Source organism: Bubalus kerabau, chromosome 1 (genome assembly GCF_029407905.1).
Source record: "Bubalus kerabau isolate K-KA32 ecotype Philippines breed swamp buffalo chromosome 1, PCC_UOA_SB_1v2, whole genome shotgun sequence".
NCBI classification, from domain to species: domain Eukaryota; kingdom Metazoa; phylum Chordata; class Mammalia; order Artiodactyla; family Bovidae; genus Bubalus; species Bubalus kerabau.
The window spans coordinates 8,992,047-9,004,437 of NC_073624.1; the positions used below are offsets into that span (position 1 = coordinate 8,992,047).

At 55.1% G+C, this 12,391-nt stretch overlaps 1 protein-coding gene across 1 annotated transcript in view; it reads right to left on the minus strand.

Annotated features, from left to right (window-relative positions):
* CACNA1I (calcium voltage-gated channel subunit alpha1 I) overlaps window positions 1-12,391 on the minus strand; it is a 109,771-nt gene that overhangs the window by 69,062 nt on the left and 28,318 nt on the right. Inside the window, exon 4 of the mRNA XM_055570410.1 lies at window positions 1,511-1,608. Coding sequence (XP_055426385.1) covers window positions 1,511-1,608 — 98 coding nt within the window. The remainder of the gene's footprint in view (window positions 1-1,510; window positions 1,609-12,391) is intronic.

A 12,391-nucleotide genomic window follows, 5' to 3' on the forward strand; every position in this document is an offset into this window, starting at 1 on the left:
GGATGCCCCTTCTCTGTCCCAAGGGAGTCTCCCTAGGACCAGGAGGGGACAAAGATGAACTCCTCCTTCCACTCCTAGACACCTTGAGTTCCCACTGCCCACCTCTGGATTCCTACCTCTCAAGTCCTCCCTGGGGACCATCACAGCAGCTCTCAGGGGCCCCCGAGTTCCCCATCATGTCAAGGCTCATGTGTGGGGAGGTGACCTTGTACATGTGATCTTGAGACATCAGCCCTTCCCCCTCTGCACCTCATCCAGCCTTAGCCAGCCTGCCCCCTCCCCAAGTTCCTCTGCTCCACAAACATCCCAAAGCACAGCCTCCCCTGCAACGCCAGGCCTGCCCTGGCTGACCGACATGAGCCCAGAGTCAGGCGGATAGCTACAGACAGGTGGGCAGGCTGGGAATGGGTGGAGCGGGGTCCGTACCAACTGGGGAGGAGAACGAGGTGCCAGGAGCCCCTTCCCCTTCTGCAGAAGAAGAAACGGAGGCTCAGGAAGGGAACAAAACTAGAGTTCAGATGGAGTCCAGTAAGAGCGGGGCTCGGGACAGACAGAACTCTGCTCAGATCCCTGCCTTGCCCCTCAATTGCTGTGTGACCTTCTGCAAGCCATTTAACCTCCCTGAACCTCACATAGGTTGTCAAGGGGTTAAGTCAGCCATCAGCATGTCAAGAGCCTGACACACAGGAGGTGGGCGGATGCTCCTGGAAGTTCCTGTCCTTCTCCATCAGGACAGAAGCTCCCTGGGGCAGGGCCCCTCACTCCTTTCCCGAATCCCCATTCCATCCTTGACACCAAGTGGCAAAGAGTCAGGGGACCTCCTGGGCAGGTAACCTCGTGTCTCCTCCAAGTCTCAGTTTTTTCCATCTCAGTTTTTCATGAGTACAGCCCACCTCCCGCTCCCGCCCAGGGGGACGGTAAGGCTCAAAAGAAATCACAGAGATGAAAGGCTTTGAAAGCGGTGTGAGTCTAGGCAGATGTCAGGGATTGTTGTTCTTAGATAACCTCTCTCAGTACTAGGTGGGTGGATGGATGGGCACCTGGTCAGATGGGGGAGCCAAGTGGGTGGATGGACCTGCATGTGGGGGGGGGTGAACCTATGGGGGATGAGATGGGGGGTCAGGAGCTCAAGTTCCAGGTCACTTGGCACAAGTGGGGAGTCCAGGAGCCCCTCCTCAGTAGAAAGCTTCATGACACCTCCCTCCAACCAACCAGCTTCTTTTCACACACCTGCCACCTTGACTGCCCCCCACAAGGACCCTTGTCCCCAACAAGCCAGAAACTTGCTGCAATACAAGTGCCTTGGGGACCCAGAGGCATCAGGGCCACCCTCCCGCATCTTCAGGCCCGAGTAATGGCCCAAGAGGCCCGGGCAGCAGGGCCCACATCTGTCCTATCACAGAAGGGTCCCATGCCCAGCACAGGCCTGGCACTGGGAGGTGCTGGGCAGTCTTGCTGAGTGCATGAGTGGCAGGGTGGGCCTGGGGCAGGGCCGGGGGCGCCAACTCACTGGGCACACGGTTGATGGCTTTGAGCGGCCTCAGGACGCGCACGGTACGGATGGCCGACAGGTTGATGTTCTGGAGGTCCAGGGAGTACTCGACCATCCTGCAAAGAGAAGGGAGGAGAGTGAGACCCGGAGCTCGAAGGACAGTGGGGCCACAGCCGGACCAGCCATGCCCACACCTGCCTGGATGGGGTAAGAAAAGGGGTCAGCATCCCCGGCTAAGCCCCAGTCAGCCCGGTGGCCTCGGGCTGTCCCCTTGGGCCCATCTCCTCCTCCTTAAGCAGGGCTGGTGACGTCCACCATGTAGACTGCCCAGAGGAGCCTGGTAGATGTGGCCGGGGGCAGAGGGAATAAGGAGCAGAGGCCCTGGGTCCCCAAAGCCTGTCCAGCAATGTGCTGGCAGCTCCTGCCCTCATTTCCAGGGCAGCCTCCAAAACGGAGCAGTCACCCTGTTCCCTAGGCGGAGAACAGAGGCACCCAGAGGCCCCAGGCTGAGCTCAGACGGAGACTGGCCATCAGAGCCACAGCTGCAGAAGCAGCGTCTGGTGGAGCTCCCTAGTCCCTCCATCTCCCAAGTCCCCAGGAACCCCCCAAGCCAGGGATAGATGCCTGGATTTATGATGAGATAAGGCTGTAGGAGAGGTGATGTCACATGTCCCAGGTCACCTAGCGAATGGGTTTTAGAAGCTCAGTTCAGTTCAGTTCAGTTCAGTCGCTCAGTCGTGTCTGACTCTTTGTGATCCCATGAACTGCAGCACGCCAGGCTTCCCTGTCCATCACCAACTCCCAGAGTCTACCCAAACCCATGTCCATTGAGTCGGTGATGCCATCCAACCATCTCATCCTCTGTCATCCCCTCCTCCTCCTGCCCTCAATCTTTCCCAGCATCAGGGGCTTTTCCAATGAGTCAGCTCGTTGCATCAGGTGGCCAAAGTATTGGAGTTACAGCTTTAGCATCAGTCCTTGCAATGAACACCAAGGACTGATCTCCCTTAGGATGGACTGGTTGGATCTCCATGCAATCCAAGGGACTCTCAAGAGTCTTCTCCAACACCACAGTTCAAAAGCATTAATTCTTCGGTGCTCAGCTTTCTTTATAGTCCAACTCTCACATCCATACATGACCACTCGAAAATCCATAGCCTTGACTAGACGGAGCTTGGTTGGCAAAGTAATGTCTCTGCTTTTTAATATGCTGTCTACGTTGGCCATAACTTTCCTTCCAAGGAGTAAGCATCTTTTAATTTCATGGCTGCAATCACCATCTGCAGTGATTTTGGAGCCCAGAAAAATAAAGTCTGACACTGTTTCCACTGTTTCCCCATCTATTTGCCATGAAGTGATGGGACCGGATGTCATGATCTTCGTTTTCTGAATGTTGAGCTTTAAGCCAACTTTTTCATTCTCCTCTTTCACTTTCATCAAGAGCCTCTTTAGTTCTTCTTCACTTTTTGCCATAAGGGTGGTGTCATCTGCATATCTGAGGTTATTGATATTTCTCCCGGCAATCTTCATTCCAGCTTGTGCTTCCTTCAGCCCAGCGTTTCTCATGATGTACTCTGCATATAAGTTAAATAAGCACGGTTACAATATACAGCCTTGACGTACTCCTTTTCCTATTTGGAACCAGTCTGTTGTTCCATGTCCAGTTCTAATTGTTGCTTCCTGACCTGCATACAGGTTTCTTAAGAGACAAGTCAGGTGGTCTGGCATGCCCATCTTTTTCAGAATTTTCCATAGTTTATTGTGATCCACACAGTCAAAGGCTTTGGCATAGTCACTAAAGCAGAAATAGATGTTTTTCTGGAACTCTCTTCCTTTTTCCATGATCCAGTGGATGTTGGCAATTTGATCTCTGGTTCCTCTGCCTTTTCTAAAACCAGCTTGAACATCTGGAAGTTCACTGTTCACGTATTGCTGAAGCTTGGCTTGGAGCATTTTAAGCATTACTTTACTAGCGTGTGAGATGAGTGCAATTGTGCGGTAGTTTGAGCATTCTTTGGCATTGCTTTTCTTTAGAAGCTCATGCCAGGAGCCATCCCAGTTCTGCCCCCTCTCCCGTCTCTGAGTTTCACCTGGGCTCTGTGAGGTCAGGCTTCACAGGCCATGGCTCGGGGGTGTGGCGGACAGGTGGTACTTGCCCTGTAGGAATAATCCCCTCTTTTGGGGCACACCCATCGGCCAGCCCCTGCAAGGTGCACAGGCTCCAGCCTCGCGGGCTCACTGCACTGTCCCACTCCAGGCCTTCCCCGCACTGTCCCTTCCGCCTGGAACACCTCCTTCCTCTATTGAAGCCTTAATCAGGTTTTGTACAGAAGTCCCTGGAGACTTAGCAGTTTCTCCACACCCGGGTCCATGATGAACCAGGCCAGTCCAAGTGCTATGGACCCAAGAACGGCTCAGAACGGCCCCTACCCTCAGGAGTTCGCATGGAGGCAGGGCAGAGACTCAAAAGCAAAGACGGCCCTGGAGCCCTCACCGTTGCCCTCCTTCTCATCCTTGGGGCCTCTACCCACAGGCCCGCCCACCCCTCCCACCGTCCACCAGTCCAGCAGCAACTCAGAAACAGTCTGCCTCCTCTAGGAGGCCTTCCTGGATCTCCGCAGCAGGCAGATCTCGGGTGGGGGGGGCCTGTAGTTCCCAGCACGTCCACCAGATCCTCCCTGCTCAGTTGCTACCTGCTCCCCACCTCTGAAAGGCAGGTCCCAGGGGCCTGCCACCCTAGCCTCACCCCAGGCGCCCCAATCACCAGACCTGGGCAACTCAAGCCTGAGGCTCGGGCCAGGCTGCCAGTTCCACCTGTCACTGCCATCAGCGGGAATGAAGGCTTTTCCTGCACACCATGCAAACCTGTCCAACTGTTGTGAAGCTGCCCGCCCTCCCCTTCCCCCGCTGCTTGAAGAGTAATTGAGTGAAAGCCTTGCTCGCCTCAAATGCCTCCATCCATCCCCCAGCTTTCTGGAGCCCAGGTTTCACTCCCTTTCTTTGTCTCTCTCTCTCTTTCACACACAACCCAGAGTCAAACCCCTGCACACAACCTCTGGTGCGCACACACACATACACACGCACTCCTTGAATGCCCTCATCCACACTCGCTCCTACCAGAGCCTAAATTCGGATGAAGGAATGTGACAGACCTCAGAACTAGAGACAGAGACCACCCGGGGGACCAGAGGAGGGGGCGGAAGGGGATGCAGCAGGGGGACAGGGGGCAGCAGCCAGGCAGAGAGGGCGAGGGCCGAGGCACCCGGGGGCAGCAGGTGACGTGAGAAGGGGCGCCGGGGAAGGGGGACTGCGTGAGGATTCCGTGCGTGGGCAAGCCAAACTGTTGTTTTCCTATCTGGAAGAAAGAGCTCTCCAGGCAGCCCGGGAGATGTGCGTGATGGAGGCGCTGCGGGGGTGGCACACGTGGGCACACAAACAGGCTCTCACACTGGCACACGCACACACACACACACACACACGCGCGCCAGGCCGGGGACAGCCACCCCAGGGCAGGCAGCCAGGCCCAGCTCCAGCCCTCCCCTCCCCCTTCCCCCATCCCCACTAACGCAGACCCTCCCCCTTCTGCCTCGTTCTATTCCATCCTGACAACCGGCTCGGTTGGTGCCTTGCTGCGTGTGCTGGAGGTGGGGGGCTCCCCAGCCATGCCAGACGGAACCCACCCAGGGACTACATTCCAGGATCCTCGGGCACACCTCTGAGCTCCAGCAGGTGCCAGTCCAGGATTTGTTCACGTCTCACAATAAAAATAAATAGCTGCTTCACAGGCAGAGGGGTAGACAGAGAAAAGAATGGATTTTGAGGGCCTCTTGTGTGTGTTCTCATTATTCACCTGAGTTAACCTCCTGAGCGCCCTCTACATCACTCAGATTCTGCCTCAACCCTCTCCTTGCTCCCCTGGACCAGGGCAGACCCACGCTTACAAGCCACACAGGGCTCGCTCCACGCTGGGAGCCCTCAGGACAGTCGTGCCTGGTCCCTGACTCCCCTGCCCAACTCTGCCAAGTGGGCTCCGTGCTGTCGATCCCCTCTCAAAGAACCTGCAGTCCACAGTCTGGGACCAAAGCTCTTAATTAAGTCAGGAGCATCCACCATGGCCCTGACCCAGGACAGGCTGGAGGGCAGGAATAGGAAACTACTGATGCCCTGCGTACTCAGGACCGACGGTGAGAAATCGGGTTCACCCTCCTCATGTGTTTCTCTAAAACAAGCTGGGCTGGCCCCTGCCTCCTGAGTGCAATGCAAGTTATGACTGGATGTCACCAAGGCTCACGATAACCCAGAGTCAGTGAGCCCTAGGATCTGAACACCTCCTAGACCCCAGCCCTCTCATGGAGGCTGATCTGACTCTTGTCCCATCTCTGAAGGGAACTACACAGCCACAGCTTGGCAGACCCAGACCATCACAGTGGCTCTGCCCCTTCCCTTCACCTCTGACCTGATCCTCTACTGCAAAAATCCCCCTGAGAATTCGTCAGTTGCAAGCCCCCGGGTCCCCACGGAAAAACTCCCCCAGAGAAATTTCTTGAAGAACTTAGTGCCAAGATCTTGGCTCTGAGCTTCCTGGCAGTCGAGTCAAAAGGGGAAATGTGATGAGTCACTGAGTTCATGGCAGCATGATCGACCTTGGCCCTGGGAATTCCTCTGCCTGAACACTTCTCCCAGGTCCTAACTCTCTGTGAACCTATCAGGGTGTCCTGCCGCAGCCGCATCTCCTGTCTAGCGGAGCAAGACCAGGTGTAAATGCTCTCAGAGGTAAAGAGTAAATAGCAGGTACATGGTGAGGAATCCAGCAGATCTCATAGTTCCCTGAGAGGAAGAGGATAGAAAGCTGCATATTGGACCAGGATGGGGAGACAGGCGCCAAGCGAGGGGCCAGGAGGTAGGAACTGCCGGTCTGAGTCTCTGCCCTGGAACCACACTGTCCTGATGGTGACTGTACCCACCAGCCCAACGTGGACAGTCACTGACAGCCTCAGCACCCTGCCCCTGCCCAGCCACCGTCCCTCTCTGCTGACAGCTGCGGCAGCCGTGGTGAGCCCAAAGCTCCTGAAACGCAAAGCTAGCTGCGTCACTCCTGGCTTAAACCCTCAGTGGCTCCCCACTGCCCTCAGAACAAAGTCCAAGCCCCTGAGCAGGGTCTTCATGGCCCTGCAGTCTGGCCTCGGCCCCCTTCCCCCACCCCTTGCTCCAACTCCACACATCTCGGGCACCAGGAGCACCGAGCTCACCAAACACACTTCCCTGTCCCTTTCCTTTGAGTGGAGCCCATCCTCCTCACTCTCCGCCTTCAAGACCCCCTCCTCCAGGAAGTCCTGCTCTCCCCTCCCTGCACCGCGGGCTGCCCTCACCCCTCTGGGCTCTGGTTCCTCCCACACTCTGTTCACACCTCCAGTCTGGCTTGGGATCCCCCAACACTGCCTCAGCCAAGGACTCAGGAGACTCAGTTTACCTGGAAGGTGATCCCAGGAGGCCCAGAGAAGGGGCAGAGAGGGAAAAACCAGCAAGGGGCTGTTCATGAGCAGGTTACCCTGCAAACACAAACGGGGTGCAATCCCAGTGGGGACCCTGACAGGCTGTGCATCAGACCTGGACCAGCGGGGGTGGGGCCGAGGCGTTATCCTTGGACAACCGGCTGGATGCTGGCCAGGCATCTCTCAGACACAGCCTGCTCCAGCCCCATCACACAGAGCTGGCACAGCACTGACTTGGGGAATCTATGCAGCACGAAGAACACCTGGGACGGAAGAAGCCACCTCCCGCCTCGGGAGAGCTGAAGGAGCATTCTCCCCCCAACCGACAAAAGAAAAGGGGAAGAGAGCTGCTCTGTGGGTGAATAACCATCCGGCTGACTTCCCTCAGGACCCAAGTAAGACATCACTTGCGGGAGTGAGAAATTAATCCCTAATTACACAGTTACTTTATCGCACAGCTTCAGTGCTAAAAGTCTAAAAAAAAAAAAAAACCAACAAACCACCCCCCCCACTACCTCCTGCCAGCTCCCAAGCGCCTAATTAGGTAAGTAATTTTGCTTTAAAGCAAGCACGTTCGTCCTGACATCACCCCTGGAGGAGGGTGACTGCACCCAGCTCCCGGATGGGGTGTCGTCTGGGGAGAGGGGCTCGGGTGTGGCCGTGCTGAAGTGCGGGCCATGCCAGAGTGGGCAGGCAGGTTGGACACCTGCTCTTAGGGCCCTCCCCATGCATTCCTGCTAAGAAGCCGCCCCCTTGTTCTGTTCCCCTGGTTCCCAGGAGAGGCGCAGAGACCCAGGCCCAGTCTACCGCCAGACACCAGGCCCCACGACCACCACCAGCCACCGTGACTACTTCAGGATGGGCCGTGAGGAGCTGCCGGCCCTTGAGCTGGGACTGCAGAGGAGAGATGCTCTCCCTGGCTAAGCCACCACCAGGAAACCCGGAGGCGCTAATGGCCATCTTGCCTCCGTGGTGGCCGGAAAGCTCTGCCAACACAGAGGAAGGCGGAGGCCAGAACCGGGGCGAGGCAGGATCCTGACCATATGGCTGGAGCACTCCTCCCCAGCTGCACCCGAACCGCGGATCTGTGCTCTGTTCTGCCCAGACACACGAGCCAGCCCCTTCCCTTTGGGGCCTAGGTGTCATGTGAACTGGTTTCTCTCCCTGGCAACTTGCAGGGTCCTGTTGCTTCAGAGGGCTTTCCGGAGCACTCGCCGTGTGCCAGGCACTTTATGCCCCTTCCCCTGGAGGGAGTAGGGCACCCACCCCAGAAGCTGAGCCACAGACAGAGCCCAACTGAGCAGTGGGGGGCCCAGGAGCTCTGCACAACCTGCCCGCCACACTTCATCAATCATCAGGTCAGGCAGAGCAACTCCCACAGCCAGCCAGTAAATCGGACCGGCAGCATGTGGAACAGGGCCAGCAACCATGGAGGCTGTGTTACCGGATGTTTAGAGCACAGAGCCTGGGTTCCAATCCCAGCTTGGGGTTTGCACTGGGTGACCTTGGGCAAGTCACTGAATCGACCTCATGGGGTTGATGAAATGCATTCATATGTGGATTCAGCACCTAGGACTGGGTTTGGCACATGAAAGCCAGCCATTATTACATCACAGCCTTATTCGCTGCCTCGGGGCACACTGGCCCACGAATCACATGCTACCTGCTTAAACCCTTCCCTGGATCCCACTTCCTCCCAGGGGAAGCCCAGGCGATAAGGGCCTCTGGAGGCCCCCTGACCAAGACTCCATCACCGCCCACCATTTGCCCTGCAGTCCAGGAACACCCTGGAGAAGGCAATGGCACCCCACTCCAGTACTCTTGCCTGGAAAATCCCATGGACGGAGGAGCCTGGTGGGCTGCCGTCCGTGGGGTCGCTAAGAGTCGGACATGACTGAGCGACTTCACTTTCACTTTTCACTTTCATGCACTGGAGAAGGAAATGGCAACCCACTCCAGTGTTCTTGCCTGGAGAATCCCAGGGACAGGGGAGCCTGATGGGCTGCCGTCTATGGGGTCGCATGGAGTCAGACATGACTGAAGCGACTTCACTTTCACTTATCACTTTCCTGCATTGGAGAAGGAAATGGCAACCCACTCTAGTGTTCTTGCCTAGAGAATCCCAGGGACGGAGGAGCCTGGTGGGCTGCCGTCTATAGAGTCGCACGGAGTCGGACACGACTGAAGCGACTTAGCAGCAGCAGCAGCAGCAGCCAGGAACACCCTAACATCTCAGTTTCCCAGAATACACCAGCAGACACGCCTCTGCATCTGTCAGCCTCTCTCCCTGGGATGCCCTTCCTGGCTTTCAGATCCCACCCCAGGGCACCTCTGGCTCGAGGGGGTGCTGTCGTATCCCTGTTCCTCAGGTCATGGCTCAGAGCCCTAGTTAGGTCCCCAGCCCCTCGTCCAGCACCCGGCTTGGAGGCGGCTCCCCCTGCCAGCTTGTCAAACAAATAACTTGAGGGACAAGATCAGAAAAAAGAAAAAAATCTAGGAGCCGACAAGAAGCAACATAAAATGACTGAGACTTAACATCTTTCCAGGAAATACCCCTCCCAGGAGATGATTTCTGAGTGTTACTGATAAAAATAGGGTGTTTCCTCAGTCTTTACAAGGGACTCACAGGGGCTTTCTTAAAATGTAATGTAAGATGTAGCTAATGGAAAGGAAGCTGAGATGCTGGAAATGGCAACTCATCTGTCAGGAGGCAGCTCTATGATGACTCAGGCTTGTGTCAGGTGGTAACTAGACCACCAGCTTATGCTACTGTCTCAGCACCCAGCACATAGTAGGTGTTCAGTGGAGGGAGGGCAGGCAGGAGAGAGGAAATCATGGAAAGAGAAAATTAGGGACTGATAATGTTAACCCTTGACTCTGGCCAGTGTTTTATGATTGGTGGGTCGTTATTGCCCAGATACCATCACACAATTCTTGAGACCAGAATAAAGTTTCTTTCTTTTTTGTGGGGGAGGGGATTGCACTGGGTCTTCATTGCTACATGTAGGCTTTCTCTAGTTGCGAGCAGGGCTACTCTTCATTGGAGTACGCGGGCTTCTCATTGTGGTGGCTTCTCTCATTGCAGAGCAAGGGCTCTAGAGTGCAGGCTCAGAAGTTGTGATGCATAGGCTTAGTTGCTCCACGGCATATGGAATCTTTCCAGACCAGGGATCGAACCCATGACCCCTGCACTGGCTGGTGGATTTGTATCCACTGTGCCATCAGGGACGTCCAAGAACTGGGTTTCTTAAGCCTACCTGACACACTGATGGGCTGAAGCCAAGTCAGACCAAGTTCAGAGTAAAGGAGGAACTGGGGGCCACAAAAGAAATTTGGGGACCTCGGCAGCAGGAGACCCTGGACCATCTCTCCACAAGGCTCTATGCAGGGGACAACACTCAGTGGCTTTATCTCTGGGTAGAGTTGCCAGGTAGATAGAGGATGCCCAGTTAAGTCTGAACTTCAGGCAAACAGTGTTATCATTTTTTAGTATACATCCCAAATATACCTCCTGACTGCCTCCCACAACATTCAGCTCCCTTACTCCAGAGTAGTCTTGGCACCATGGCCGGTGGGCACAGCTGCTGGAAACCAGATAGGGATTCTTTTGGCTCCGCCACAGCCTCAGGGAAAAAAATCCCTCTTCCGGGACTCATCCCACATCCTTCTGAGAGCTGGTGAGGTCATCCAAGTCCTCCAGGGCAGAGCGACTAGGATCTTTTGGCCTCTGGAAGGGTAAAACCCTTCATGTTGTGAGTCAGCATGGGTTCTGGGGACAGTTATACCTGAACACATCACACAGTCCCTACAGGCTGTGTGACCTGAGACAGGCTGCTGATCTCTCTGAGCTTCCATTTCCCCAGTTGGGAAATGAGGTTAACAACCTCAAGTTCTCAGGACAGTGGAGGAGTAAGAAAGCACAACCCAGTCAGGAAACCTGAGTTCTGGCAATCCGCCTAGGCATCATAACTGATTTGTGCCTACCTGGAGCTTCCTTCTCTGCTTGTAGGATAACAATCCTGGGATTTGCCAAATGCACCCTCCCCACTCTCTGACCATGTGGTATGAGAGAGGTCAACCTCACACCTGGCCCAGGGCATAGACCTTGACCTAGGTCTGGCCAATCAGAGTGCTGCCTCATTTAGGCTACAGTGATTGGCTGAAAAGCAGAGACATTACTTTGCCAACAAAGGTCCATCTAGTCAAGGCTATGGTTTTTCCAGTGGTCATGTATGGATGTGAGAGTTGGACTGTGAAGAAAGCTGAATGCCGAAGAATTGATGCTTTTGAACTGTTGTGTTGGAGAAGACTCTTGAGAGTCCCTTGGACTGCAAGGAGCTCCAACCAGTCCATTCTAAAGGATATCAGTCCTGGGTATTCATTGGAAGGAATAATGCTAAAGCTGAAACTCCAGTACTTTGGCCATCTCATACAAAGAGTTGACTCATTGGAAAAGACTCTGATGCTGGGAGGGATTGGGGGCAGGAGAAGAAGGGGACGACAGAGGATGAGATGGCTGGATGGTATCACCGACTCGATGGACATGAGTTTGGGTGAACTCCGGGAGTTGGTGATGGACAGCGAGGCCTGGCATGCTGTGATTCATGGGGTCGCAAAGAGTTGGACACGACTGAGCGACTGAACTGAACTGAACTGATTGGCTCAGGGATGAGCACATGACCCTTTCCAGCCAATCCAAGCCAACGAGGCTCTCTCCCACTCTGCTTAGAGTGGCTAAGGAAGCAGAGGTGTCTTTCTGTTGAACTGGAGGGAGGAGTTTGTGCTCTTCTTCTGCCCACCCCCCTCCAAACCAGAGGAAACCTGCCATGGATGGAAGTCCTTGGTCAAAGGACTGAGAAGAGCTGTAGGATGGGAGGACACACTGCCTGGTGACATCTTTCAGGATTCTGGATTGAGCAGGTCCTAAAGTCAGAGACCCCTCGACTTTCAGGAAAAGGGATAGTAAGCTTCTTTAAACAAGGTTCAGAGGCTTCCTGTTCGTATACACTGAGAGAATCCTGACTGATTTATGACTGACTGGTGTCTGGCTTGTCAACCTGTAGCCTGAGAATCTCTGGTGATTTACTCCCTACCCAGTCCTCCATGTCATCTAGCATCCTGTTTCCATGGAAACGGGCCGGAGTGGTGATCATCATGCTGTCTCTCCCACCCACTTTATTCCATATGCAAATGAAGAATCATCCACACCAGGACTTTCCCTGGAACCTTCCCAGGTCCACACCCACCCAAGGGCCAATTCAGCTAAAAGAAAATGGCCCCAGATCCCCCAGCTCTGCAGTGACGGGACACAAAGATACAGAACAATTATGGAGCTTCCCCTCTGTGCTGGCCCTGGGGCCAAGTTCCAGGGACTCCAGGATGAAGGCTCGGCCTTGGCCTTGCCCTG